A 27588-nucleotide genomic window follows, 5' to 3' on the forward strand; every position below is an offset into this window, starting at 1 on the left:
GTCTCTCGTTTTCTGATAAGACGCCATTTACCTGCGGCGCGTCCAGATGAACATCGCTCCTTCTGCACCCATGATTCCTTTTGTTCGCACTGCACATTGCTGTCGTTCCCTTCATCATATTTTTTATTTCTAACGACTATAATGATCTTCAAACCCAAGAATCTACAGAATAGGGGAAGAAGGAATAAAGAAACAGAGAAACCTCCCCTAAGCAATGATGCCTCTGATCGACGTTGAACTATGCTGCGGACTAAAAGTGTCAGGAACAAAATACATGTGTGCTCTGTTGTTAGCCACCAAAATCCAGTGGCACGAATATCTCTATAACGGTGCGCCGACAAGCTGTTGCAATCTGAACCAGGCTTAGCACATTTACTTCACGACCGGTCGTTCTCGAGAGAATGAATAAAAGAGAATGCGTACATGCCTGCTTCTGCTGCTCCTTTGCTAGGAAGAGGTGTATGAAAAATGAAAAGAGGACGATCAAACTCAACCGAGGAAAAGCAACAGCGGAGGAGGGGGCGGACTTTGCCAAGTGCATTGACCATCCCATGTCGTCCAACCTGTATGTGTCTACGCCATGCCTCGTCATTGACTGGACTAGTCTGCACAGGTAGGATGGACGCCCTTATCTCCCGCACAACGCTCTCTGGTCCAAACACGCGCTTATTGGAGCAAGAATCCCATATCACTGCCACTCACTTGATTGGCTATCTTTGCACATGTCACATTCAAACCTTAAATCCGTAGACGCGTGGTTGGTTAGCTTCAAGAGATACGCAGTATACGCGTGATACGTGTTTCTAGAAAAACAACCTGAGGCTGCACGTCAAACACCCATGCATCTCTCATTCTTGGGTGCAGCGTAGATCGCCGTCCTTCATTGACTATATACCTGTGATTAAAAGTCGTTTCTTTTATTTCCCGAGAATAAAGGTGCCCAATGCTGCTGGTCTTTGTTTTAATATTTCCTCTCAAGTCTTTATGTCTCCATTCCCTTAACAACGAGATACTGATCACAAAAAATAAAGCAAAAAAAAATAAAAAGAGCACGGGCGTTTGTTTTCTCTGGTACTATCCACGGAAACACTTGTGGACAGTGCGGTCGGAGGTTTCCATTTTCGTATTTTTTTTATTTTTTTTGCACGGTGGAAAATATCTGTTGAGCTACCCCGCAAAATACCAAATCAGGCCAAGACTCATTCTGCCGTCTGTGTGTCCTTGTTGACAATTCTTGTTGCGCGTTACAAAAAAACGCGTGTTTAGGACGCCCTCAAAAAGCAGATCCGTCACCTTCCTTACCATCTACTTAGATCTTTCAGCAGAACGCGCATCCCCCTCTTTTTTTTCTCCGGAACCTTGGAACCGATCTCCTTCATTTTCCAGATCACTAAATGAGCGCAACCCTCGACTCTTGCTTCTTTCCGGGAAAGCTCAGGTGCAGCTTTAATGTTTTGATTATTTTACGCCATTGTGACTATATGCTCTCTCTTTATAAAGTCACTAGCTAAACAGGACTTTGGGAAAATAGGAGTAGCTTGTACAGGAGCGGTAATAAAACTGTGCATAATCCTGTGCCTACATATTGCTTTTACAGGTAGAAAGAAATATCCGTGAAATATAGAGCTGCCTCTCGAGCACATCGGACTATCGGACTGTCAATAAATGGATAACTACAATGGTATCCTTGGGCTGTGCGGCCATTTGTTTGTTGCTGTATCCGCCATGGCTCATGGCCCTGATTAAAATGCGCCGTTATGCTCAGATGCAGCATACATTTTCTGTAGTTCAGCTCACTAAAGAGGCATGGCTGAAGGCAGAAGCATAAAAGATGTAGTGAAATATAGTAATAGATGTACTGGGTATCCTTGTCCTAACCATTGCGCGTAGCGAGGCCCCAGTCCGATTCGCGGACGTGATGAGAAAGAGCAACAAAAAAGACAGCTCTGCACCACGGGTATCATGCCTTTACACATAGTGCACGCTATATAAGCGGCTCTTAGAAGCCTCGATCAAATCGTGCATTCCGCCCGGCCTTTGATTATCTCACATTCTAACGTTGGTCCAAATTGTCTTGTCCATTTATTTTTTCAAAAAACATGGCACGTCTTGCATGGAGATAACAATAATGTCTATGCATCAGGCAGTTGATGAAGAGGATGTAGTGAATGTCATTGAGTTTAGTGCCAAAAAGTAGTGTCTAACACCCCTAGACGCATATAGATCCTCTTCCGCGAATACTGAGCCTAACCACACTTCATCCAATCGCTCGCTGTCTCTACGACAAGTTTTCTTCTAGCCTTTCAGTCAACTCTGCCTCATCGACTCTGCAAGGCATAGACCAGCCCACTGGCCTGCATTAGTCTCGGCCAGGTCTCGAACATCCAGTCGATCTCCTCCTCACTCATCTCTTATCGAGCATGTCTAGCCTCGATCATGTTTAATCATTCCAGCCGCAGAGAAAGGCCATTGCTTAGTACAACAATGCTTTCTGACTGACGATAATAAATGACGTCTAACACCTCCAACTTCCTCAGTCGCGGGAGTTTCTCAAAGACTGCACGATGTCATTCCAGCGATTTGTCACTCAATCCATAGGAGAAGATCCGCAGCATTCGCAAGTTCAAATAGGTATAATCCTGCAGGTGAAATGCTGTGTCCTGCTGATCTGCACCTTCTACGTCTCCAAGAATATGTTTAACGTCCACCTTCTCTGCAGCTAACTCTCCAAGCACAGGATAGGCTGTAAGTACCTGCTGCACCATCATGCTAGACACGCCCAAGGTTGCTTGCAGCTCAAAGCATCTCAGATATGAAAAGTGCTGGACTAGCGATCGGAATATCCAGGATCCAAAAAGAGTAGCTCTTGGCTTGCTGGGTGTCAGCACTAGGCTGCTGTTCAGTATCTCAGCGACCTGTTCGTCCTGCAGCACTGAGTGCTTAATGTGGAGGCTCTGAAGAATTGGAAGAGAACCAGGCTTGAAGAGCCCGGTGCCCTGGAAATCTAGAACCACCGTACCGGTGGCTGCCTAGCCAAGGGATTCCAGACTTGAGCGCTTTCGAGTGAACTCAATATGATTTTTTAGACTAACCTTGACGGCTCCTTTGAAGTACAAGTGTCGTAAGTGAACAGAAAAGGGAGGGTCACCTGTCTATGGCATCGAAATCTGCACCGAGCGCAGAAAGATGCAATTCTTTAGTGAAAACAGCCATAGGGAACAGGTCCGAGACATTACGGTCAAAGTAAGCCTCTGCCTAGAGCTTCCTCGCGCTACCCGAGGACAAGGCTTTTGCAAACTTGAAGATGACACCTGTTTGAAGCTTCAGGGACACGTCACCAAAAGTAGGATTCCGACTCACAGCATCCGCAAGTCGCCTTTAGGTCTCGAGGATTGGCCAGCGAGATTCAAACGAGAGTATATGCCACCAAGGGGAAGCCACTGGGCTCGACATGGAATCATAAGTGCCGGATTTGGTCTGCACGGCCATCAGAGAGCATCCTTGCTGAGCGGTTCCTTCAAAAATGGCCAAACAATCATAGAGTAGAGGTGGGGAGTGAAGGCCGATTCCAGTTCTTGTTTACGATCACAGGAGAGAAGAGGTCCGATCCGGTCTGATAGCGTGCCACTATGCACAGGATCTTAGGGAGGCCCACTGCCTTCATTGCTTAAAAATGGCGGATGGCGATGTCGATGGAAGAACGAGTCAGCGGTTAATCTTATTAAACTAGTATGTTGTACCACCCACTCTTTCGTAGTGAGACAGATAATCAAGATATCCATGTTCCACTGGATGACAAGCTTATCCAGACAAATGACTTGCACTTGTGCCTGGCTGATCGGATTTAAGCTCAACCCCCTGAACACATTTTGTATCAAATATTGGAGTATGATCGGCGGCCCACTCCGCCCATTTAGTACCTGAACAGGGTGGCAATAGGACGGAAGATACGCCCTACCATGCTGGCTCTTGCCTTATGAATGGTCCATAAGAAGAATTGGGCACCTTACAGTGCAGTCTCTCAACAAGTCCAGCAGCAGCAGTCTGATCTATTCTTACATTCGACTGGGCAAATGTCTCCAGAGACAAGCATAAAAGTGATTGAGTAGCACACAAACACATCCGACCTCTCTACGTGGGTCAACAAGGACATGACTTTTTCATCAAGGCATGCACACGTCTTCATGACCTCCATCTCGATTGTGCACGTTCCAGCCCCACTATCTGCAGCTCCCTCACTAATCTCGTCCGCAAGGAACAGCTTCTAAAAGGCGATGCGTCACGCTTGTCCGACTTGGGGGCTTAGTATCACTTTCGAGACAATTGCTCAAGATTGTATGGAACTCTTACTGGAGACTTGTCCTAGGAGGAGAAGGCATGGCGAGCTTCAGCTCATTGGCCAGGCGGCCCGTATTTCCCTCACATGCAGAATTTGGACTTCAACAACGATAAAGTCTTTCTGGGGCCCCGTCAACTCGATTTCATACAGCGATATCTTCGTTTACAAGAGCTAACCTCGCTATGGTATTCATGCACATCAACTACGCTTATATGCGGCCTCTCCTCGTCATTCTGTCCAAGTCTGGAGAGGCTGTATTTGTATCTGCCGTTGCTGAACGAAAGTGTCCACAGGGTCTTTGATAGTTGCCACCAAATAACATCCTTTTATTCTTCTCAGTCCGCCATAAGCTGTGAAGTACCCCGTTTACTCGGAAGCCCCTTTTCGCACCTAACGGCTCTCGACCTGAAATTTCAGTCCGGAAGTAATCAGCCCGATTCTCCACAGGACCCTAACGCCTTGCCTAGAGTTGGCTAATTCTCAGGTACCATCGTTGGGGACCCATGGTATCCTGGGTCTGGAACCGAAGAAGGATGAGAACGTCGCCATTGAGAAAGTGCAGTGCCAACCACAGGACTGGATGTGTCATAAGCTAGAGTACCTCAACGTATCGAAGGAGGGGCCAGTTTGGCTGGAAAGTACACAAGCGACAGTAGCCATGGTGACGGTAGCAGCGATGGAGGTGTGAAATGACAGGTCGAGGAGCTCGCTGAGATGAACTAAGAAGTTGTGCCGGGGTAGATGGAAGACCAAGGCGGTGCTATTTTAACCGGAGGCTAGTGCATACCTACGTCCTGGAGGTGCTCCTATGCGTTTGCAAGGCACCAAACCATGCCTCTGGACCATGCACATCATCATCAAAATAAATAAATTCTCGACCATTTCTATTCATTACCGTGCTTCTTTTATGGCTGGTGCTGTGATGCTGTAGACGGGACTCGAGCACCTTGGTAAGAACTTATGCTGGGGCAGTACAGTTAACTTTAGACCGCGCAAGGTGGGATAGAAAAGTAGGAATGGGTCCCATTTTCGCTATATTTCATTGTAATATCGATTCACTGCACTTCGCGATCCTACATAGACTAGTTTACATAATCTTTGCATTTTGACCCTCAGTATTATGCAGACATCCCTGGGGTAATTAAACTTGAGGGCGGAAGATGCAAGGAACTTACCTGACTGAAGAGTTGTACAGCACACTGTACTAAGACGACATCATGCAAATCGAGGATCACGCCCATCACGACAGACAAGCAGGGATGCCCTGGTAGGAGAGCACGGATATTCCAGCAATAGAGCCCATCCGCCGTCTGCAGCACGCTGAGATTAACAGCTACAGCCTTCATTACCATGGGAACTGCAGTCAAATTAAACCAACCCATATACAACTGAATACCATTTTGATCAAGGCTCTTTCAATCCTTGGATCTTCAGGAATCCAGGTTCTAAATGGGTTGCATGGAACGTGTCCAGAAAAAAGTGCGGGTGGTAAGGAAAAAAAGTGCAGGTTGTAAAGAAAAGAACTGCGGGCTGTAAGGGGTAAAAGTGCGGTTGCTAGAGCAGGAGAAATAAAGTATGCTAATCAAATAGCTTGTGGCAGTCAAGCGTTAATAGCGAGGTTGCCATAACTGAAGCAGAATTCAGTAAGCGTTGGATTGTGCACCTACTTATAGGGAACGTGAGCTGGGTTTAGATCGTCGTGAGACAGGTTAGGTTTGCCCTACTGATGAAATGTTGCAATAATAATCGTTTATTCGGATAGTTGATATTTGGGCCTACCTGAGCAAGCAATGGCCCGAAGCTATCATCCGTCGGATTATGGCTGAACGCCTCAAAGTCAGAATGATGCTGAAGTGGCGAGAGAGGATAAGCAAGGAACATTGTGGTGGCTAATTGCACAATTCTCAGTGTTGTTTTCTTTCTCTCCTCTGCATCCGAGAGCCCACACACGTTACACGAGGGCGAGGGAGTAATATGACTACAAGCATGGGGTTCCGTTTGGCGGATGGATGTGTGTCTTTGCACTCGTTTTCCTTCTTTTCGCACTTTCCCACTTTCCCTTTTGCCCAGATTCTCCCTCTCTCAATCCATCAGGAACTGCCATTTATCTTTCTCATCTTTTCTCGCTCTTCTGTCTGTCGTACGTCTCTGCTCGATCTCAATAAGCACAGCCCAGCGGCGACTCATTGGTAACAAGACACAGTTTATCTGCCAAAGCCCCATCCCTAAATGTTCCTGAATAGCTACAGTCGAGTCAAGAGTGCTAATGCTAGAATGGCCGAGATCAGGAGAGCAGCCATTCATGTGCAATGGATAATATTCCTTTCTTTCATGCGCACAGGAATCTCTGCTAGAAGTGACGTGGGAAGCGAATATCACTCCACTCAACTGCCTTGTTCGTGTGCAGGCTGTCTTAAACAAAGAATTGGATTAGAGAATATTGCACGGAGACGGATCATATCCTCGATTGGTGAAAGAACTCAAGAAACAGATTCCTGTTGAGGCGAGGCACTGTTTCTTGTCAGTCGATAGCAGGCTGCAGGCATGTTATAAAGTTATTAATCCTGCATGCTTCACGGTGGGCAGTTGGCATCGCTGCTAGGAGGTACGGAGAGGTCAATTCTTCAGGACTACCTCTTCATCCAATCAATGGAAACAAGAGTCGAATAGACACTTCCGAGGTGGGGCGCCATCACTTGGCAGAGCAGCTACATATGATCTAGTTCATGCGGCTGCTATGTATATTAAAGTGTTTTGGTTTACGATAGCTCATTCTGGTGCCACTGCGTCTGTAGTATACCGGCCCACGGCGACTTATTAGTTCCCATTGCGTTACTGAAGTGCTTGTCAGGTATAAGTACGTATACTGGCTACTCGTACAGGTATATCAATCGACCCACAAGGTCACTAATATCGCCCCCATCTGTCCAATGATAAAAGGAGAAACTCCCTCAGAGAAGCAACATGTTTGGCAGAACTTTCTCGTCACCGCGAAAGGCTCTCTCAGCACAAAAGGAACTGGAGCTCACCAACATCTACGTGGAGAATGCGCGCAAGACCAAGGATCGGGAAATTGCTTTAGTGTTGCGCGACGATGCGGAGGCTGCATTATCCCGGATGAAAAGAGCAGCGAAAAAGACTTTTACAACTTCCCTGTCCGTCGAGGATCAAGCCCTACGCGATGGATTCGCCGGCGCCTGTTTCGAGCACGCCAACTTATTGGAGAGCTTAGGATATAGTGAAATGGCGCAGGTCAGCTACAAGAGGGCAGAGAAGTGGGGGTAAGTGACAGGTGCCTGCTCTCTACTTGTTCGCATTAGCCGGCTATATCGTACGTCGCACCTAACGCATCTCTCGCTTTGTGGACTGACCTCTGACTTCAACAGCCATGTGCGTCCTACAAAAGATCCAAGTTCTGTAATTTCCTCTGCCACCGACAGTGCCTGCCGCGACATGGCACGGGTCTCTGAGGATATCTTTCCCGATGACATGCGTCAGCCTACAGTCAAGATCGCATTGCCAGAGGCAGATGAGCGACTCAGCGATACTTCCCAGCTCGCCTACTGCCTTGGCCTTCTGCAAGTGACGCTGTCGTCCGAAGAGGTCTTTGAACCAGCCGCAGGAAATTGGGTGAAATCCACAGAGAAGAATGCAGAGGAGAAGGAGAGACTTAAAACGCTGGCGACAGATGTGGTCCGAGCATTCACTCGCGATGAGCTCAAGGATGCCAAAGCCGTTGCAGAAGTCGTATGCTTGAGCCCGGTTCTCGAGAAGGATGATTTCCAACATTTGCTCATGCTCTTTGTCAATGGCATCGAACAGTCCAGCTTGCTGGATGTCCATTCTCTCAAGGGACTGGCGCAACTGATGCAAGGCGCTTCCCCAGGTTATCTCGATGCTGATGACCTAGTCACGATTTTACGTATCCTCAACACCCGCCTACAAGACACTCATAATCAGTCTCCGGCACATATCTACCATTTGACGCTCGCGGTGTCCAATGTCCTGGATGCCATGACCGATACCAAGGTCTCAGGCTTAAAGCGCGTAGAGCTGCACGAGCCACTCTCTGCCTATTTGAATGGGTTGCAAGCCAGTAGCGACCCTTACTTGGTGTACCAGGCCGCTTACGCCTTCCAAGCGCTGCAGTGCGTCCCAGACAATGAATCACCCTGGCAAGCAACGATGCGGCGTACCGGAATTGTTTTGAAGGGCGTCTCGGGACTAGTTAGCGCCGTAAAAGGTCTAGATATCAACGGCTTCATCACAGGACTCGGGCATCTTCAGGAGGGACTAGGAGAGGTGATCCAGGTGGCGAAAATCGGCTATGAAGGTGTGAGCGCACTGGCTGAGAGTGGGCAAGGACTGTTGGAATCTCTCAAGGTCGGTCTCATTTCCAACCAGAAACGTGCCTGGTATACAGCACTGCGCGGAACAGACACACTGCTTCGGGACGGTCAACTCGCCAAGTTCAAGACCTTGGTCTGTGAAGCGCCATGCCGGCGTGATCTAGCCTTCCAACTAGGAGTATGCCAGCGCTTGGGGGACCTTGTCGCCAATACACTGTGGGACGTCGAGTCTCGCCAAGGCGCTGCTGCATTTCTGGGTGAGATGTACCGAAACGATGCGGTGTGGGGCCAGCAAGCCCTCGTTAAGCAATGGATTCTTCACATTCTTATGCAGTTGGCTTCGACATTTGACTCAGCTATGCCAGGTATGTGCTATAATGAAGATGCACAAGAGGCCATTGTCTTTTTGTGAAGGATGGAGTTCACTACCAGAAAGCACTAATGGCATTTGCCGCGCTCTATTTTGACCTATGCAATACATACATGATATAGGCGTCGAATCTCTGCTGCAAGAGCTAGAATCGAATGGCGATCAGACAAAAAGGACTTTTTATCAAGAGTGCAGAAATGAAGATTGGAGCTCACATCCCCTCAAGGTCGCTTCGCCAATCGCCTCGTCTCCATCACTGCTTGATCGTGTCCAGAACAAGCCCGATGTTGAAGCCGATCTGCGACGACTGAGAAGGCAGCGACTGAAGGAACGAGACGACGCCATCTATATACCCCCTCAAGCCAAGGCTAACCTGCAAGCGTCGGACGACAACCTGTTTGACCTAACAGAGTACGTTGAAGGCTTCCTGGGCAGCAAGCAGTACAAAGTAATGCTCCTGCTGGGTGACTCGGGCGTGGGCAAGTCAACCTTCAACCGGGCAGTGGAGTGCGACTTGTGGAGTCGGTACAAAAAAAAAGAGGGCCGAATTCCACTCCATATCAACTTGCCTGCAGTCGACAGACCGGAACAGGACCTGATCGCAAAACAACTGCGCAGGAATGATTTTACGGAGTCCCAGATTCGGGAGCTGAAAGATCATCGCGAGTTCATCCTGATCTGCGACGGGTACGACGAGAGTCAACAGATACACAATCTGTATACAAGCAACCAGCTGAACCAGGCTAGGCAATGGCGCGCGCAGATGGTGATCAGCTGCCGTAGTGGGTACCTTCCTCACGACTACAGGGATCGCTTTCAACCCACGGACCCGAATCACAGCGCTCCATTGGACCTCTTTCAGGAAGCAGTCATCGCCCCGTTTTCTGCAGCTCAGATCGAAGACTATGTCAAGCGGTATGTATTGACGAGCAGACCACTCTGGCGGTCAAAGGACTACTTGGAGGCTCTTAGCAATATGCCCGATTTACTGGGCCTGGTCAAGAATCCATTCCTTCTGACGCTGTCCCTGGAAGTGCTGCCACGCATGATGGATCCAGGGCAACACGTCTCGGATACCCGAATCACCAGAGTTGCGTTATACGACCAGTTCGTGGAGCAGTGGCTGGAACGCGGCAAAAAAAAGCTTGGCGAAAAGAAAGACTTGAGTCGTAAGGCGAGGGAAGCTTTCGAGAGGCTGACGGATGATGGCTTTACTCAAAACGGTTTTACGTTTCTGAAGGACTTGGCTGGGGCGATCTTTCAACATCAGGCAGGAAATCCTGTGGTGGAGTATTCGCCCAAACGAGACCAAGGGACGTGGAAAGAATCTTTTTTCAATCGCAATTACGAGAATCAGCTCTTGCTGGAAGCCAGTCCATTGACGCGCAGTGGCAATCAGTACCGGTTTATCCATAAATCATTGCTGGAATACTGTTTGGCCCGTGCGGTATTTGAGCCGCGAGACGGGAAGAGCACGAGTCGCGCAGCCTTACCTCAAGTCCTGCCGCGCCGAGGGAGCGTCCATTCCGTCATGAGCTTTGAAAAACAGGCTGCTGTGGAGGAACCCGTCGGAGCTATTGAACAGGTCGCGCTCGATTCGCCCTTGGCACGAGAAAGCTTTGTGGGCGAGCCGTCGATTCTGCAGTTCTTAGCAGAGCGTGTCCAACAGGAACCTCTCTTCAAGCAGCAGCTGCTCGCCGCGATCGAATGCTCTAAAATCGACAAAGAGGCGCGCAAGGTGGCAGCCAATGCGATCACGATATTGATCAGAGCTGGGATGCTGTTTAACAGTGCAGATCTGAAAGGCATCCAGATTCCAGGAGCGGACCTGAGTGGCGGCCAATTCGATTCTGCTCAGCTGCAAGGGGCAGATTTGAGAAAAGCCAACCTTCGCAATATTTGGCTGCGTCAGGCGAATTTGAGCAACGCACAGATGGCGGGTGTGCAGTTTGGCGAATGGCCGTACCTCTTAGAAGAAAGTGCGGTGCATTCCTGCGCGTATTCGCCAGATGGGAAGTTCTGCGCAGTGGGTCTCGAGGACGGCACGATCAGTATGTATGACACTTCGACTTGGGCAAAAGTCCATACCTTGCGTGGTCATACCTCCTGCGTTAATAGCGTGGTGTATTCGCTTACCGGCCAGCAGATCGCCTCGGGAAGTCTGGACAAAACGGTGCGGCTGTGGAATTCGCAAACCGGTGCATCCGGTCCCATCTTAGGAGGCCATAGCTCCTGGATTACGAGCGTGGTGTATTCGCCCAGCGGCCAGCAGATCGCCACGGGAAGTCATGACAAGGCGGTGCGACTGTGGGATGCGCAGACCGGTGCACCCGGCCCCATCTTACGAGGCCATACCTCCAATATCACGAGCGTGGTGTATTCGCCCAGCGGCCAGCAGATCGCCTCAGGAAATCGGGACAAGACGGTGCGGCTGTGGGATGCGCAAACCGGTGCACCTGGTCCCATCTTAAGAGGCCATACCTCCAATGTTACGAGCGTGGTGTATTCACCTAGCGGCAAGCAGATCGCCTCGGGAAGTGACGACATGACGGTGCGACTGTGGGATGCGCAAACCGGCGCGCCCGGCCCCATCTTAAGCGGCCATACCGACTATATTAGGAGCGTGGTGTATTCATCCGGTGGCCAGCAGATCGCCTCGGGAAGTCTAGACAAGACGGTGCGGCTGTGGGATGCGCAACCCGGTTCATCCACTCCCATCTTAAGCGGCCATACCTCCAATGTTAGAAGCGTGGTGTATTCGCCTAGCGGCCTGCAGATCGTCTCGGGAAGTGACGACATGACGGTGCGACTGTGGGACGCGCAAACTGGTGCACCCGGTTTCGTCTTAAGCGGCCATACCGACTATATTAGGAGCGTGGTGTATTCGCCCAGTGGCCAGCAGATCGCCTCGGGAAGTTCGGACAAGACGGTGCGGCTGTGGGATGCGCAAACCGGTGCACCCGGTCCCGTCTTAAGCGGCCACGCCCGCTACGTTGAGAGCGTGGTGTATTCACCCAGCGGCCAGCAGATCGCCTCGGGAAGTTCGGACAAGATGGTGCGGCTGTGGGATGTGCAAACCGGTGCACCCGGTCCAATCTTAAGCGGCCATACCGACTCTGTTACCAACGTGGTGTATTCGCCCAGCGGCCTGCAGATCGCCTCGGGAAGTTCGGACAAGACGGTGCGGCTGTGGGATGCGCAAACCGGTGCACCCGGCCCCGTCTTAAGAGGCCATACCTCCAATGTTACGAGCGTGATGTATTCACCCAGTGGCGAGCAGATCGTCTCGGGAAGTTCGGACAAGACGGTGCGGCTATGGGATGCGCAAACCGGTGCGCCCGGTCCTATTTTAAGTGGCCACACCCGCTATGTTGAAAGCGTGGTGTACTCGCCCAGCGGCCAGCAGATCGCCTCGGGAAGCTGTGACAAGATGGTGCGACTGTGGGATGCGCAAACCGGCGCACCCGGCCCCATATTAAGCGGCCATACCCATAATGTTGAGAGCGTGGTGTATTCGCCCAGCGGCCAGCAGATCGCCTCGGGAAGTTGGGACAACACAGTGCGGCTGTGGGATGTGAATTCGGGTCAATGTTTGGCAGTTGTTCAAGGCTTTCATGGACATATCACAAGCATCGCCTGGAACACTACTCCAAACGGCACCTATTTCGCAACCGGCTGTTGCGATATGTCTGTTCGCATATGGCAGGTCATGGAAGAGGAGGATCGCTATCAGGTGCGCCTGCTTTGGAGTTCGATGCATGACAGACTTACCGTGTCAAATACCTCTATCCAGAACGTGCAAGGCTTAAGCAGGATAAATGCGCGGTTATTAGAGCAACGCGGCGCTGTGGGCAAGCCGACTTCGCCTTTGAGCTTCCACGAGTCAAGCAAAAAGCTCATTAGCATGGTATCCGTGGCGCATATACTCAAGGCGCCATCAAACCGCAGTACGATCGATACCGTCGCCACGACCGATTCCCTCACTGTACAGTCAGCAAAGCCGGTCGAGTCGGCGAATGTCTTTTCGCTTGCTTGAGAAGTGAAAGTGAAGCAAATAGGATATTAGCGATGGTACCCTGTCTTTTACTCATTGCCAACCTTTTAGGGCATGGATTGCGCTTTCTGAAGACAACATACAGAGCAGTTTTCGTCCATGACAAGTTCACAATTTAAAAGCGATATTCAAGAGCACAAACTAAAGCACTCAATGGGTTCGAAAACCAAAGGGCGGGAGCGAAAGTGATGAACAATGAAGGGTCACTAGGTATTATAGGCCCGCAAATGTTGACCATGGCAGCCCACTGTCTTAAGCAATACGCCCAAGAGAAACATAACCCTCCTGATTCTAAACAACCCCCTCATGGAGAGTATCGTCCCAACTTCCTTCACCGACCCTGGCCAATATCAGAGCGCCACCTCTGTGGCCAACGCCAGACCTACAGCCAACAGCGCACTCGCCATACTGAAGCAGAATTCAGTTAGTGTTGGATTGCTCATCCACTAATAGGGAACGTGAGCTGGGTTTAGACCGTCGTGAGATAGGATAGGTTTACCCTGCTGATAAAATATTGTTGCAATAGTAATTGAACTTGGTACGAGAGGAACCATCCATTCGGATAATTGGTATTTGGGCCTACCTGAGCAGGCAATGGCCCGAAGCCGCCATCCATTGGATTATGGCTGAACGTCTCTAAATCAGAATCCGTGCTTGACGCGACTATTACCGACTTTTCCGATGTCTAGTTGAATACGAATAGACCCTCGGGTCCTGAATCATACTATGTGAGGTCGCCTTATGGAGCAGAAAGGCTTCCTGGGGCGCCCTCTAATGTTAATTTCGAATACAGGAAGAGATAAATCCATTGCGGACGACTTTTAAGCAACGAGCTACCGCACGCAGCCAAGTAGCCACTGAAGCTAAGAGTCGCTGAAGTTTAGGCTCCTGTTGCAACCAAAGAATAATATCGCCTCTTTTAAGGGGAAGGGTCTTTTAACAACCAGAGGTCGGCGAAATCAACCTGAGACAACAAAACACATTGCCCATCTCGGAGTCGAACACTCTGAAAACGTCTTTCTGCATATACCTGACGGTATCGAATGTTCGCGTCGCTGTCATGCAGGACGTTACGCCGATACCCCTTGCTATAGCGATCATTCACTGCGCACAGGCAATAGTGGATAGAGCGGATGCTCAGTTCACCGAGTGGCTCGCCTCGTTCCTTGAGTGCTTGCCTGATTGTCTCTCTTGACTGGGGTATAGCATCATACTTTCCTGTGTTGATGATGTCGGCGGTGGTTCCCTTTAGGCTGTCGGGTGTCTTGCGCTGTGGTCGTTCGGTTTTTTTCAACTCGTATTGTTGCTAGTTGATCAGGAGATGGATCGCCTTCCCTGCAATTTTCTCGCTGATGCCTAAAGACCAAATAGGCTACATGTAAGAGTATGTCTCGCCACCGTAGCGCATCTCGTCTAGTCCATATTGAATATGTAATTACATGTCACTGAAGCCAGCAGCCCACGAGGTGACAGGTTCTCTGCATTCTCGCGTGCAGGGCCATAACCTTGCAGGTATTGATGGACCCTCATCAGGATAGCATACTTATTTTTTGTTGCTGCCTGTCCATCTCTTTCAAATGGTGGTACACAGGCGAGCTTTATTGCTGGCCTTTGGCGTAGGGAATATGTATAAGGGTAAAATTTGCGGTGTAATAGACTAAAAGAACACGGAAAGGAGAAATAACGATGTAAACAGCATCCCTTAAAGTGAATGTGTATTAAAAGTATCCATCTTTTTTTGCGCCATCTCTATTTGATTCCTTTGATCTGCTGTATCCGCTACATCCCTGCCATCAGACTTCTTCATTGACTGTACTGAATCCGCGATTGTATCTCCCTTGGGTTCTACAGCTTCGTATCGTCCCCACAAACCTGATGAGGAGTTTATTTTTTGGATGGGCATCGAATTATTTCATATTAAACCCTTACTACCCCTTGAGTACCCTGCACCTATCTCAAGTCGTCTAGGGGGGAATGTTGAGGCGTCGGTGGATGTTAAAGGAGTTGGATGTCCGATGCAGAGAGACCCACAGACATGGAAATGAGAGAGAGAGAGAGAGAGAGAGAGAGAGAGAGAGAGAGAGAACCGGATTTTGATATATTATGCATTAAATGGCGTAGCTAAATATAGTAAACTGAATTTACAGCAAGAGAGCAACCAAGGACGTTCCGACCAAGGCGAAGGTGGCCAGCGCTTGAGGAAGAGCATGACCAGCAGCGTTGCCCTTATTTGAACCGGTGGTGTCTGAGGGCTTGGATGATCCACTTGAAGTGTTGTTACCTCCAGCGTTGGGTTGAGACGAATTGGTAGGAGGGCCGACTGGGGTAGTGGTAATGGTAATGGCGAACTCCTTGGCAACAGCGTTCGACTTCTTGGCGATCCACTCGATCAGACCGAACATGGCGCCGCCACCGTTGGCATTGGGAGCCGCGACGCTCTGCCACAGGTTCTCAGTGACCTGGGGGAAGGTCCAGCCATAGTTGATACCTGGAGATCTTTGGGTGATGTTGCGATCCCAGGCAAGATCGGGCAGAATGAAGTCATGATACTTAAGAATGCGGTTGGTCAAGGTGACATTATTGAACAGGACCTGGACAGTGTTCTTGAGATAGGTCTCAAAAGTCTTCTGCTGGTTAGTGTTCTGCAAAAGTCCGTTGATCATGACACCGCCTGGGAAGTTGGTGGGGAAGTTCTTGTAGGACCATTCGATAAATGTAGGATCGGCCGTCGGGAGGTTGACACCAAAGGTGGCATCGAAATCCTGTGCAAGGTAGTACCACTTATTTTCCTGAGTGGGGTCGCGGTAAAGGCCATCGTTGGTCTGCTCCTCCCAGTAACCGTCCCAGTCACCGGTGAGGTACTCGAGAACCATGAAACGCATGAAAGGGTCCAAATCCAACTGCTTGTTGACTTCGGCAATGGCTGCGTCGTTGGTCTTGTCAGTCCTGTTCCAGAGCTCACAGAGAGGGCCGACGGCGGTGGGCTCCTCGGGACTCAGAGCGTTCTTGATCCACGAGTAATAGCCATCGCCGGTGGGGGAGTACTGGAAGCTGGCTCCAGAGGCACCATCGAAGAGGGCGCCCATCTGTGCTGGAGGGTTGCCACCGTAGAACATGGCTGAGATGTAAGAATATTGTGTGACGTCGTCCAAGAGGTTAAAGGTGCCGAAGCCGTCGTTGTTGATGAAGAGTCGGACCATGTTGGCCTCGTTGGCATAGGTGCCCATAGCACGAGCGATATCGGCATAGAGCTTCTCACGTATCTGAGTGGGATCTTCTTCTTGGTGGCGAATCTTGAAGAAGCTGCGGTTCTGGTAAGTATCGCCGGATGAAAGACTCCAGTTCCAGCTTTGCTTGGCATTGTTGTTCTTCTTACCGGCGCCGTGGATGCCGAAGCTGACATTCTAAGAAAGGCAGGGACGATTTTGTGTTTATGATTTGTCGTGTGAGTCAGGGGCAGGGAAATGTCGTGCAGGGTAATTAACTTTATCACGAAGCCAAAGGGAGAGAGGAATTTACACTGAAGGTCTTGACTTCGCTGGCCAAGACGAAGGTCAGGGTAACGGGGTACTGTGTGGCAACGGGGTTGGCAATAAGCGAGTCCAGGTCAGCGGAGTTGCCATTGACGAAAATGGTAGGGATGTAGTTGCTGTCAAAGATGGGTTGCTTTGGTCCTGAGCGTGTCCATTGAGGCTAAGTAACAAAAGGGAAAAACTATCAATCTCTGTATCCCTATCATCTTTTTCTTGCCTTCATGATGCGCAGGAACGGGAGCGATATGCATGCATATTGGCTTACATCGTTCTCAATGGGCCATGGCAGCTCAGGAATGTTGGCGTATGTCACTGGACGATCCAAAAAGTCGTTGTACGTTTCAGTCTTGCCAGAGGGCAGCTCGCGGTCAAAGGTCTCGGCCGTACCGCCCGCGACGTATTTGTACTTTGTGTCGGCACCGGTCTCTGCTGCACCAGTGAAAATGGGAAGCGTGGGGTCAGCGGCAGTCAAGGCAGTGAGCTGGCCGTTTACAGAGACCTGCACGGTGGTGGCACCAGGAGCCACAACATGGAAGGTGACTTGGGCAGCGCGTGCAGTGGCGGCAAGAGCCAGCAGCGCCGAGAGAGCAAGCGATTGCCTCATGGTGAATCGGAGGGAGGAGGGGGAAGGAGAGGTGGGTGGGAAAAGAGCGAGGGAGAGGGAGGGAAAAAGAGGGGGGGAATATAAAAAAAGGCGTTGGGTGTTACGTGGGGGGAACGGAAGTTGGGGTGAAGGGAAAAATGGGATCTTGTTATATATATATCCCTTTCTGTTCGGCGCGCCAACGGAGTGGACTATCTTTAGTGTGGCGGAAATGAAAAAGAACGTCTGGAAATGTATGGAGTTCTCGGTAAAGGATGCCGCATATATATAGACATATTTTGAGCAGGAGACCCCCTTCATGGGCGCATATTCCCCTGAGCCCACGCGATCAAAATGAACCCACACGATCATTACAAACCCCGGTGTCGAGAGCCCCATCCTCTCACGGCCCACCAGAGCCTCGTGATTATGTCTCGATGATCCTTTTTCTGCGTAGACACCATCGAAAGTGCTGCCGAAGAACACTAACGACCATTGTCTACATGGTATCATGCGAACACCTGGAGCGGAGTGCAAGTCTTTCAGGAGTGCTGGCCCAAACGTCTGAGGTCGCGAATGTGTTCTGCATGAGTGTAGACCGTCCTGAATCTTTCTTAAAATAGAGCTGGGTAATGAATATTCTGAGAGTCCTTTTTTTTTATACTTTTTAACGCCATATCCCCTTAGTCTAGGCGTACAGGCAAACCTAGGCCGCGTTGCTCATGCCGTGGCCAGCTAACGGACGATTACCAAAAGATGGCCAATGCAAGACGAGGTCTCTCCTAACCAGGCAGTTGATTTGAGGGGTCCAAAGTGTCGAAGATGACGAATGGTGGTGTCGAAGAAGAAGTCGTTAACCCTCAAATAGGGGTTAACTCAGAAACGCTGACGCAGTTTCCCAGATCCTCGTTGCCACCAGCAGAGTACATTGTGTTCAGCTGCACTTTCGGTATAAAGCGCCGCACCCATTGAGCTGCATCCCGTGTCAACGTTGGAGCATACAAATGTCTCGTATTGACAATTCTATGTGCCAGAGGGTTTCCCTGGATAAACACATCGCCATGGTAGCCATAGCAGCAGCAATACGCTACGGGGCAAGAGTCTTGAGTATAAATCTTGAAGCTCTCTTGGCTGGACTGACGGGCACCATGAATCATTAGCTGGATCCTGGGCTAACTTGCTACCGCTGTGTGCCTGGCTGATTGATTTTATTGCCCCATAAACGAAATTCCGAGGACTGACACCAAACCTTATTCCCCGCATATCTTCACATCCCGGAACGCGTTTTGTATCAAGACAAGGCGTTGGCAGTCTGCCGCACCAGGAGACATGGTGCTCTCCACCCTCTGTTCGCACATGAACAGGATGGTAGTAAGGCCTGGAATTAGCACCTTCCCCTTCCCTATCCCATTCCTCCACGCCGGTTCCTGGGGTCATGCGCATGAATAGTCATACTGGAAATGACTCCTGCGTAGATCAAATTCGCTCTTTACGCACGCGGAAGTTTTTCCCTTTTTTCAAGTAGCACAATAAGATTGAGAAGCAACATTTTTCTTCCGGCTAATCACCATTAGCCCATTCCTTGGATAAATAGGCGCCCACAATACAGTCCTTCCGGGAATTCGGCGCCATGTAGCACATATGAAGCACATATGTAGCACAGCTCCACGACATGTCCCACCTCGCTTCGGTAGCGGCAGTCTGCAAAAACCGAAACGCCTCTTTTACACCCTACCTCCACGCCTAAGATACCATAGTCCAGATCTGATTGGAACACCAGCGCAATGGGCCATTAGGTTGCATGGCGACCATATCTGAGCTTGTGACGACCCAGTGGACTTCCTTCTCGAGTCTTGCACACGCCTTCGCAGTCTCCACTTCATGCAGCTCATGAACCAGAATCCTTGAAGTCACCGCCTTGAATATCTCGTCCAGCATAATCCAAAGCTATAAGAGCTAGACATATACACATGTGCGCCATGGTAGTTGAGTTCCAGTACAATATCACAATTTCTGTGTCCTCCTGTCCAGGCTTGAGAGTAGTCAAGCTCTTTCTCAGCAAAGCCAATCCTTGGTGAATACGTACTGGCTACCTATGTCCGTCTGAAGAAAATGTACCTCTACTGCATGGAGGCAAACAACTTCAGCTCACCGGAAAGATAGCCAGTGTCCCCTCAGTTGCAGCAATTGCAACTCTCGATCCAGTTAGACATCTCATCCGATCGTCAATTTATTTACGACGCCTGGCCAGAGCCTCCAGTGGAGACGACGCATTCCCTGCTGCAGTTTTCCACGAACTCGGTCTCCATATCAAGAAGACGTTCCTACTTATACAGACTGCAATCAACGAAGCAAGCTAGAACAGCGCTCTGTATGATAAGGGGGTTAAACCCGGCGGCACCAGAGCGTCATTAATAGCCCTAGGTGATATCAGATAAAGTTGGTGGACCTGGCCTTGGTCGTGTCGTGCCTCTTGTTCTAACGGAGATCGCTGAATGGCTTGGTTTCGGCCTCATCGTCCCACCTCTTCCAATGGTGTCGTATTCAGGATCGACCTGGCTTCAGGAAGATCATGCTTAATCTATTAAACACGTCCACATGCCGCACTTTTGACAAAGGTTTGAAGGGAGAGGAGGGCTTATGGGAGGGACATGCCTCATGGAATGCGTAGAAAGACCACAACAGCCCTGCTATAAATAGAAATAGCAGCATCAAAAACGGATTAGTCGATGATGGCTGGATTTGGGCTACGAAAAGAAAGGAAAATAGAAAGACCATTGATGATTGTAGGAGAGGGGGGCTAAGATGCTTTCCGTCGCGTGTTTTCTTCAGGATGGAGCATGTTTCCGTACAGGCATCGCGTTTACATGGAAGGAAGTGAACGAGACCATATGGTGCAGCTGCTTACAAGAGGCTTGACGCTTTCTACTTATCTGAGCTGGTCGTAGTCGTTATGGACCTGGAGATTGTTACTAGATATTCATACTTGCCTCTCCATGCTCTACATACTTCGCACAGGCGAAGTGTTATGAATCCTGTAGCCACCTTTTCCTTATTTCTTGACTAGATAACTAATTAAAAGCACGTTGACGCTCTACATATTCGACCTGTACTTTCCACTGCATTCTTTCAGGGTAATTTTACGCGTTGTAGCCTCCACCTCAATTGTCCAGCTGTGCAATTGTCACCAAATCCACATTCTCGCGCTGTGTGGCGCTCCTCTACATATCTCATGTCCTTTCTTATTTATACGCGGCAATCGTCCCACTTTCCCTTCATTCCTTTCACCCGTTCTTGCTTCAACAGTACCTTTGTTTTCATCGCTCATTGCACCTACAAACTAGGCTTCCTTATCACCTCCTTTCCTCTTGCACATGCGCTTCCTCTCTCTGGCTCTCCCCTCGATCTGGGCGTTCGTCCTCATGGCATCTACTACTTCGGCACCTGCTGCTCCGGTATCTCCAGGTATGTCAGGATCGCATCACACTAGCATTATCGTGTTGCAATTAATTCTGCCAGAACGTCTTATCCTATCTAATGGGGTGATCGTTAACATTCTTACCTTTTTCCTGTGCCTGCATATAATAACAACGCTGCAGAATTTACACCTGCTCTAAGGATATCACCTATCTGTAGACCCGTTAGGTCCCATGCCACATTATCCGGCCCTTACTCTGTCTCACGCAGGAAATTCTCTTCTATACCCACTGCCACTCCCAGTGCCGCTCCCACACTTCTTGAAACTGAAATTCCATGGTATGCTAAGTCTCATGGGCCCAGACCTTGGCGAGCGGATGCTGACGACCACGAGACTAGAGCCATCCTTTTGAACTATGCCGGTCGCCGGCCCATTTCTTCACCTAAGGGGCCCTAGAATGAGTCAAATTTGAGGCCGTGGAACGACCAGCAGACACTTTTGTCTTTTGTCTTTTTTTTTTTTTTTTTTTTTTTTTTTTAAGAAAGGCAACGTTTACCACCATTGACAAGGTCTGAATGCAAAAGGGCAGGATCCAATGTGATAAGATGCTCTTCACTACAGAGCTCTGTTACATCATCAATTCTTCAGTGATCCACAGTGCGAACCAATTCTGTATTTTTCGAAAAAAAATGCATGCCCGTGCGTTGGGCGTTCATATGTACAATGGCATTTTTTCGTTCTTTTTTTTTTTTCTCCTTTCTTTCATTCTCCTCCCCTCGTGCAGCTTAAGCAAAGCTGTTGGAGACAACATTTTCCATGAAATGCCGGTCCATCTTATCGCCAACATTCTTCTTCGTATCCGTTGTTGGCGCGGCTGTTGAGGATGAACCTGATGTTGATGTTGATGTTGGTGTTGAACGGTTGTTCTCCAATTTAACGCATTGATCCGTTCCTGGAAACTCTGGCAAGTTCAGTCCCCACTTGCGATCCATTTGCCTATGCATACACAAACTCAGAGCCAGTTAGTGCGGGTGCCCTTGATTGAGAGGGATAGGGTACGGGAGAGCGGAGGGATGAGAAGAGGGACATGGCACTCAGAGAGGCGAGATCATGATGTGGGGAGTACATACTTTGAGATAAACCGGCCACCAAGGTAATGGTACGGGCCTTGAAAGTCCTTGGCACCTTCCTTGGGTGCAGTCAAAGACACAAGCATGGTCGGTTGGAATCCTTCGTTCACGTTTCCTGATGAAGTTCATAGTTATTAAGCGGCATAAGTCTCTGTGAAACACATAGAGTTTTCTTTTTTTCGATAATCCGCTCGGTGCTTGCTCTTCGGGTCCTTCGTTTTACCTTTCTCCACATCCCACGCCGAGGGAATATCGACTACCAAAAAGAATTGCATCCGAAACGGTGTCATAGAAGTTAACATTAGAAAACAGTTTTTTTCCCCCCTCTTCAGCTGTTTTTCATGACACCGCTTCACAACAGCATTTCTTCACTCAGTTGTTCGTTGCAAGAACTCACCAGATACAATGGGCAGCTTGGTAGTCTTGAGTGCCTCGATCGCCGAGACAAAGGGTTGACGGACATCACCCGAGAAGCTGAATCCAAAGATGGCATCGACAATAAGATCGCTGTTGTGCAAGCCTGACTCGGGTGTGTCCACAAAAGGAATCTCCAGTTCAGTACATTGTTTCATAAGCCCCTACAGACACCCACACCCGAGAAGTCGGCCGCGTGTTAGTGTGTCAGCGAGTTGGGTGGGGTATCGAAGAGTCGGTGTCAAAGTGAAGGTTCGGGCAATAAACTGTTGATACCTTATTGACGGCCTTGTCTGGTCGTTTTGGGTAGTATACTTTGGGTTGGTACCCAAAATGAGAGAGGTGGCGAGCTGCTACGAGACCTACAATGTTATATCGAGAAAAATCATTGGCATTGGTGAGCAATGGAAAGGGTCTGATAACGAGGATGAAGATAATATCATGCTGGCTGAAGATAATACCATCGAGGCCGTTGTTTCCTGGACCAGAGAAGATTAGAATTCTTGGATACTTGTCGCAATTGAATTCTTTCGTGATCGCTTGAGCGACGCTGAATCCAGCTACACGATAGTAACATATACGTGAATATATGGGTAAGGGAAGGGTCTCATAGCTGAAGGAAATGCGAGTCATTGAAGGAGAAGATGTGTTGCATTGTACCTAGTTCGACAAGTTGGTCAAAGCTGAACCCTCCGCCGGTCGGAGACATGAGCTCGACGTCGATAGCCTGTGCTGCACGCTGTGATAGATACTGTTGTCAACACAACAACGAGGGGTCGGATGAGTAAAGAGGCGGATTGGAATTGGAAGGAGGGAATGAAGTTGTAGAATGCTCACACAAGAATGGTCGGTTACCTTGATGGGCATGGTGGAATGCTTCTTTCTTCTTTTTGCAGGATGTAAGAAGAAAAGTGTGAGGTTTGTTCATTCGAGTGTCATGGGTTCTTTTGTAAGAGCCAGTCTCATGGTCCTCACACCGGGGCTGTGCTTCTGAAAGCATAGTAGCCCTAATGCACAGAGCCTGGACTTTCGATTGCTCCCTGGATAGATATACAGTATGTCTATATTATAGCTGTAGCATCGGCCCTAGTATCTGAAACTATCGGGGCATCCATGCGGGACACCCTCCAACCTCTGTGCAGTGTAATGCCATTGGCCACACACGCCAGTGAATCGGACTTTTGGTCCTCGCACGACTCAGCCCAGCGACCTAGCGAGAGGAGGCTGATGTTTTATGACTGTGTTTACTCGATTCAAAACAAAGAGAAAAAAAAAAAAAAAAAAGCGTCAAAATAAACCTGCGTCTTGTTGTTTTTTCACTCTCTCTTCTTCTTCTCCCTCCCTCTTCTCAGCACCCCTCCTCGCCCTTACACTCTCTTTGCAGTGTCACTTTGATATCCCTCTCTACCTTCTTCTCTAATACACTATCATAATGGCTTTCGGTATGTCCTTTGAAGCGGCTGTCGTGAATCAAACCCCTGGGGAAAAGAAGGATCAGTCTCATCGACTCAACAGGATCACTACAGGACTCATCAGATCAACCACCACTTGAAAGAAGATCCAGCAAGGACAAGAAGCACAAGCAATTCTTTCGAGTCAACTCTCAGTGATGTCAAGCACCCACTTGATGTCTTTCATATCGAAATCGCTACAGCCAATTGACTTTTTATTAACAGGGCTGGCTATCTCAACATTCAATTTGGCCCCACTCTGTCCTCTGAAAACCAGATCTTCATCTCCCGGGCCTCATTGTATGAAACAAAAGACATCTAACGCTATATTATCCCTTTCTTCTCTGTGTACGCTAGGTGATCGTGGTGGTCGTGGTGGCCGTGGTGGCGCCCGTGGCGGTTTCGGCGGTGACCGTGGTGGTCGTGGTGGTGGCCGTGGTGGTTTCGGTGGCGACCGCGGTGGTCGTGGCGGCGGACGTGGTGGTTTCGGCGGCGACCGTGGTGGTCGTGGTGGTAAGCCATTCTCTCCGTTTCTTTTCTGAGCCTTACAGCTTATGCATTACATCCGTAAGAGTCCATTCTAACAAAGTATGTTTTCGCATTTCACAGGTGTTGCTAAGCGCGGTGGTCCCGGCGGTCGAGGTGGCCGTGGCGGTGCCCGCGGAGGAGCCAGAGGTGGTGCCAGGGGCGGAGCCAAGGTCACTGTCGAGCCTCATCGTCACGAGGGTATCTTCGTCGCCCACGGCAAGGAGGATTATCTTCTGACCAAGAACCTCGTTCCCGGTGAATCCGTCTATGGCGAGAAGCGCATTGCGATCGAAGGCGCCGACGGCGTCAAGACCGAGTACCGTGTCTGGAACCCCTTCCGCTCCAAGGTCGCTGCTGGTGTCCTTGGTGGTGTCGATAACATTCACATCGCTCCCGGCAAGAAGGTCCTTTATCTGGGAGCTGCCTCCGGAACCACGGTCTCCCACGTTGCTGATATTGTTGGACCTGAGGGTCTTGTTTATGCTGTTGAGTTCTCTCACCGCTCCGGACGCGATTTGATCAACATGGCCAAGAAGCGCACGAACGTGATCCCAATTATCGAGGATGCTCGCCACCCTCACAAGTACCGCATGTTGGTCGGCATGGTCGATGTCATCTTCGCAGATGTCGCCCAGCCGGATCAGTCCCGTATCATCGGTATTAACGCTCACCACTTCTTGAAGAACAACGGACACATCGTCATCTCCATCAAGGCCAACTGTATCGACTCGACTGTTGATGCCGCTACCGTCTTTGCGGGTGAGATCCCTAAGCTTCAGGAGCAGCGCATCAAGCCCCAGGAGCAGTTGACCCTTGAGCCCTTCGAGAGAGATCACGCCCTCGTTGTCGGCAAGTACGTTCGCTCCAAGTAAAGCGGCTACTTTTTACCAATTTTTTCATCGTTCTCTCTATGCAGTTTGTATATTAGTACCACTACCTTCATTTCTCATTCATATGACTATTATTAAAAAACATGCATGCGCTGTGCACCATATCAATATCTTCGCTTTATTGTGCTCTGTTGGGTGGTATCAAGGGTACGAAGACATCTTCCTATACGAGTCCAAAACCGTTCGAGTTCTCGATCGCAGTGACCAGCCGTTCCTTCATCTTTTCTTTGTTCGCATACTCTGGCAACAGCAACCTTGAGAAACAAGTTAACGCAGTCGGTAATCGATCCGAATCAGGTCCATTGCGCTGGATAACAAACATCAGGTCCTTGAGTCCACGAATGGGAACACGATCGCTTCCAGTGACAAAGACCAGAAGCTGCTTGTGCTGTTCCGGCGACAGATCCTCGTGAACAATCTCCCAGAATTCTTGGATCAGTGTATGACTAGGACTGTAACCGTCGTCGTACAGGCAGCTGGCTTCGAGATCGTGCATATCTAGTTCCGAGTTTCCACAGAGCAGCAACTCCAGTTCCTCAGGTCGCAGGAGCTGTTTAATTATAAAGAATGAAAAATGATGAAGAACTGTTAGTTCCATTGAATCTGATAATCACTATAATTTCGCCTGCATCAACAACCTCGCTTATTCATGTACCTTGAGCGCTTGTCCACCGCAAATCTTTTCGAAGCCTCGCTGGAATGCCTCGAACTCTTGTCGGATATGCTCGTGCACATAATGTTCCATGTACGCTCGGACATACGCCCCCCTGTTCTCGTTTGTCACCGGTATATTTTCTCCGCCAGGAACCAAAGGCAGCGTGGTAACTTGTCCAAGATGTTCATATGAAATCTCGAATTCTCGCATGAACACATCGTACACATCACCATCTGTCCAGGTCAGCATCTGCTCCAGTCCATGGCCGAGGGACTATCAAATTGAAACATAAGGACAGTGTGTAAATAAAGCATCCCATGCTAACACGCCAAGGACACACATCTTTCGTAGAGCTGATACGTACCGGAAACGACTCAATGAACGAGTCAAGGCCAGTCTCCCAACCAAGCATCTTGCGATACACAACCGTCGGAAACCGAACTCCCAAGATGACTCCATTATACAGTGCAAGTCCAACCAGGATCCCTACCAGCTCATACTCCACTAGTCGAATCCTCATATCCTTCTTCGACATCTCCAACTGACTCGATCCATCTAGCACGCCCTCAAACCACCAGCATCTCCCTTCCTCCAACTCCTTGAACAGCCCAAACTGCGAATCAAAGACCTTTTCGACCATGATCTGGAAAAACTCCTTCGTCACGCCTCCTTGGTCCATGCCCTCCTCTCCAACATCCACAAAGGCCACCTTCAGAGGCTTCTTCAAATCCGCATGCTTCTTTGTGATCTGCTCAAACGCCTCCTCCACCAGATGTGCTCGGGTCAATTCCAGAACAAGATATGGTGAAGATCCCGCCCTGATGCCCTTTTGGAACTCGCGTGCTGATGCCGTCATGGTGTCCGGGAGAAGACGTTGCGCATGGTCTGCTAGCGCGTGGCGGACACAGGCATCCTCGTAATGAGCACTCATCTGGGTCAGGGCATCCAAGTTAAGGATATGAGATTTCGACGTTGGTGACAGGAGGAACGGGTAGTCGAAATATGAAAATGACCTTTCAGATTCCCTATGGCACAAGATATGCGCAGACATGTGCAGTTATTAGTAATCTCTTCAGCAAGGCAGGTCCTAAAGACATAACATAGTTTGGATACTATGACCCACCTCTTGCCCCATCCTTCACGCCAGATCTGGTACTCGTCCTTAAACTTGAGTGCCTCCATTACGCCTGAATAAAAATACTTGAACGAAATCGTCGATGTGGTCTCCGGCAGCACATTCTGCTTGCCGTCTCTAGCATCCTTGATGGCTGAACGCCTTTGACGCTCCTGTTCACGACAAGTGCCGATATTGTTAGCCTCATACAAAATGCCTAACGCCTTGACCGCACAGATGGCAGGGTGCATCGTGCCAACGGGTCGAGGCGTGAAATGGGCCGAGAGGTACATTTTGAATAGCGTCACCAGCTGTGCCATTCCTTCCTCGTCCATACACGACAGCCATTGGGTCAGGGTCGCTTTGTCCGTGAGCGCAGTGAAGATCAAGAGAATTCGGCGCAGAAGCGACTCCTGATACGGCTGCTCGAACAGAAAAGGATTCTATACATCGAAAACATCAAGAGAATGAGTGGCGTGGATAAATGAAGCACACCTTATAAAAACGCTCTTCTCCAGAATAATACTCACCATCAGCAGGATAATGACGGCTCTCATCTCCTCTTCAGACCAAATCTTTCCGTCCTTGGTAACTTCCTGTTCGAGCTCTAATCGCGCCAACAACAATTCGATTGAATTGGTGACCTGGATGGCGAAAATAGTTCTGGGTTTGAGTTCAATCATCATCTCGTAGCATTCCCGCAGCGCTTCCAGATCAATTCCTCCGACGTTGACTCCTCCAGACGAAGGCTCGAACTCCA

At 49.5% G+C, this 27588-nt stretch overlaps 9 protein-coding genes across 9 annotated transcripts; 4 read left to right on the forward strand and 5 right to left on the reverse strand.

The window, feature by feature from the left end:
- Positions 1 to 2567: 2567 nt before the first annotated feature.
- On the reverse strand, positions 2568 to 4567 carry BC939DRAFT_515891 (uncharacterized protein; the record flags this gene model as incomplete). The annotated part of the gene is made up of 2 exons (XM_051561152.1): positions 4060 to 4567; positions 2568 to 3004 (listed from the first exon to the last, which is right to left on the reverse strand). The coding sequence occupies exons 1-2, from the start codon at positions 4193 to 4195 to the stop codon at positions 2568 to 2570; spliced, it is 573 nt and encodes a 190-aa protein (XP_051417123.1). The 5' UTR covers positions 4196 to 4567.
- Positions 4568 to 12743: 8176 nt separating this feature from the next.
- BC939DRAFT_472763 (uncharacterized protein) lies at positions 12744 to 13094 on the forward strand (the record flags this gene model as incomplete). Its single annotated transcript, XM_051558296.1, has 1 exon — positions 12744 to 13094. One exon carries the CDS (start codon positions 12744 to 12746, stop codon positions 13092 to 13094), a length of 351 nt encoding a protein of 116 aa, XP_051417124.1.
- A 1598-nt stretch (positions 13095 to 14692) lies between these two features.
- BC939DRAFT_435878 (uncharacterized protein) lies at positions 14693 to 15196 on the reverse strand. The gene has a single exon (XM_051553546.1). The coding sequence runs from the start codon at positions 15013 to 15015 to the stop codon at positions 14815 to 14817; it is 201 nt and encodes a 66-aa protein (XP_051417125.1). The 5' UTR covers positions 15016 to 15196; the 3' UTR covers positions 14693 to 14814.
- A 57-nt stretch (positions 15197 to 15253) lies between these two features.
- BC939DRAFT_391514 (coth protein-domain-containing protein) lies at positions 15254 to 17249 on the reverse strand (the record flags this gene model as incomplete). The annotated part of the gene is made up of 3 exons (XM_051551964.1): positions 15254 to 16516; positions 16632 to 16805; positions 16911 to 17249. The coding sequence occupies 3 exons, from the start codon at positions 17247 to 17249 to the stop codon at positions 15254 to 15256; spliced, it is 1776 nt and encodes a 591-aa protein (XP_051417126.1).
- Positions 17250 to 17418: 169 nt separating this feature from the next.
- Positions 17419 to 18051, forward strand: BC939DRAFT_145779 (uncharacterized protein). Its single transcript, XM_051550185.1, has one exon. The coding sequence runs from the start codon at positions 17504 to 17506 to the stop codon at positions 17849 to 17851; it is 348 nt and encodes a 115-aa protein (XP_051417127.1). The 5' UTR covers positions 17419 to 17503; the 3' UTR covers positions 17852 to 18051.
- A 2551-nt stretch (positions 18052 to 20602) lies between these two features.
- BC939DRAFT_472765 (uncharacterized protein) lies at positions 20603 to 21102 on the forward strand (the record flags this gene model as incomplete). The annotated part of the gene is made up of 2 exons (XM_051558297.1): positions 20603 to 20693; positions 20828 to 21102. 2 exons carry the CDS (start codon positions 20603 to 20605, stop codon positions 21100 to 21102), a joined length of 366 nt encoding a protein of 121 aa, XP_051417128.1.
- Positions 21103 to 21156: 54 nt separating this feature from the next.
- On the reverse strand, positions 21157 to 23200 carry BC939DRAFT_435888 (YjeF N-terminal domain-containing protein). The gene is made up of 8 exons (XM_051553547.1): positions 23046 to 23200; positions 22851 to 22941; positions 22652 to 22750; positions 22467 to 22552; positions 22174 to 22354; positions 22000 to 22032; positions 21777 to 21891; positions 21157 to 21642 (listed from the first exon to the last, which is right to left on the reverse strand). Exons 1-8 carry the CDS (start codon positions 23055 to 23057, stop codon positions 21432 to 21434), a joined length of 828 nt encoding a protein of 275 aa, XP_051417129.1. The 5' UTR covers positions 23058 to 23200; the 3' UTR covers positions 21157 to 21431.
- Positions 23201 to 23490: 290 nt separating this feature from the next.
- Positions 23491 to 25161, forward strand: BC939DRAFT_435890 (Fibrillarin-domain-containing protein). Its single transcript, XM_051553548.1, has 3 exons — positions 23491 to 23632; positions 23999 to 24154; positions 24251 to 25161. Exons 1-3 carry the CDS (start codon positions 23623 to 23625, stop codon positions 25039 to 25041), a joined length of 957 nt encoding a protein of 318 aa, XP_051417130.1. The 5' UTR covers positions 23491 to 23622; the 3' UTR covers positions 25042 to 25161.
- BC939DRAFT_405817 (uncharacterized protein) lies at positions 25157 to 26876 on the reverse strand. Its single transcript, XM_051552838.1, has 3 exons — positions 26079 to 26876; positions 25715 to 25987; positions 25157 to 25609 (listed from the first exon to the last, which is right to left on the reverse strand). The coding sequence occupies exons 1-3, from the start codon at positions 26763 to 26765 to the stop codon at positions 25223 to 25225; spliced, it is 1347 nt and encodes a 448-aa protein (XP_051417131.1). The 5' UTR covers positions 26766 to 26876; the 3' UTR covers positions 25157 to 25222.
- Positions 26877 to 27588: the final 712 nt, after the last annotated feature.

This window comes from Gamsiella multidivaricata, assembly GCF_025024155.1.
Source record: "Gamsiella multidivaricata strain RSA 2152 chromosome Unknown BC939scaffold_3, whole genome shotgun sequence".
Classification (NCBI taxonomy): domain Eukaryota; kingdom Fungi; phylum Mortierellomycota; class Mortierellomycetes; order Mortierellales; family Mortierellaceae; genus Gamsiella; species Gamsiella multidivaricata.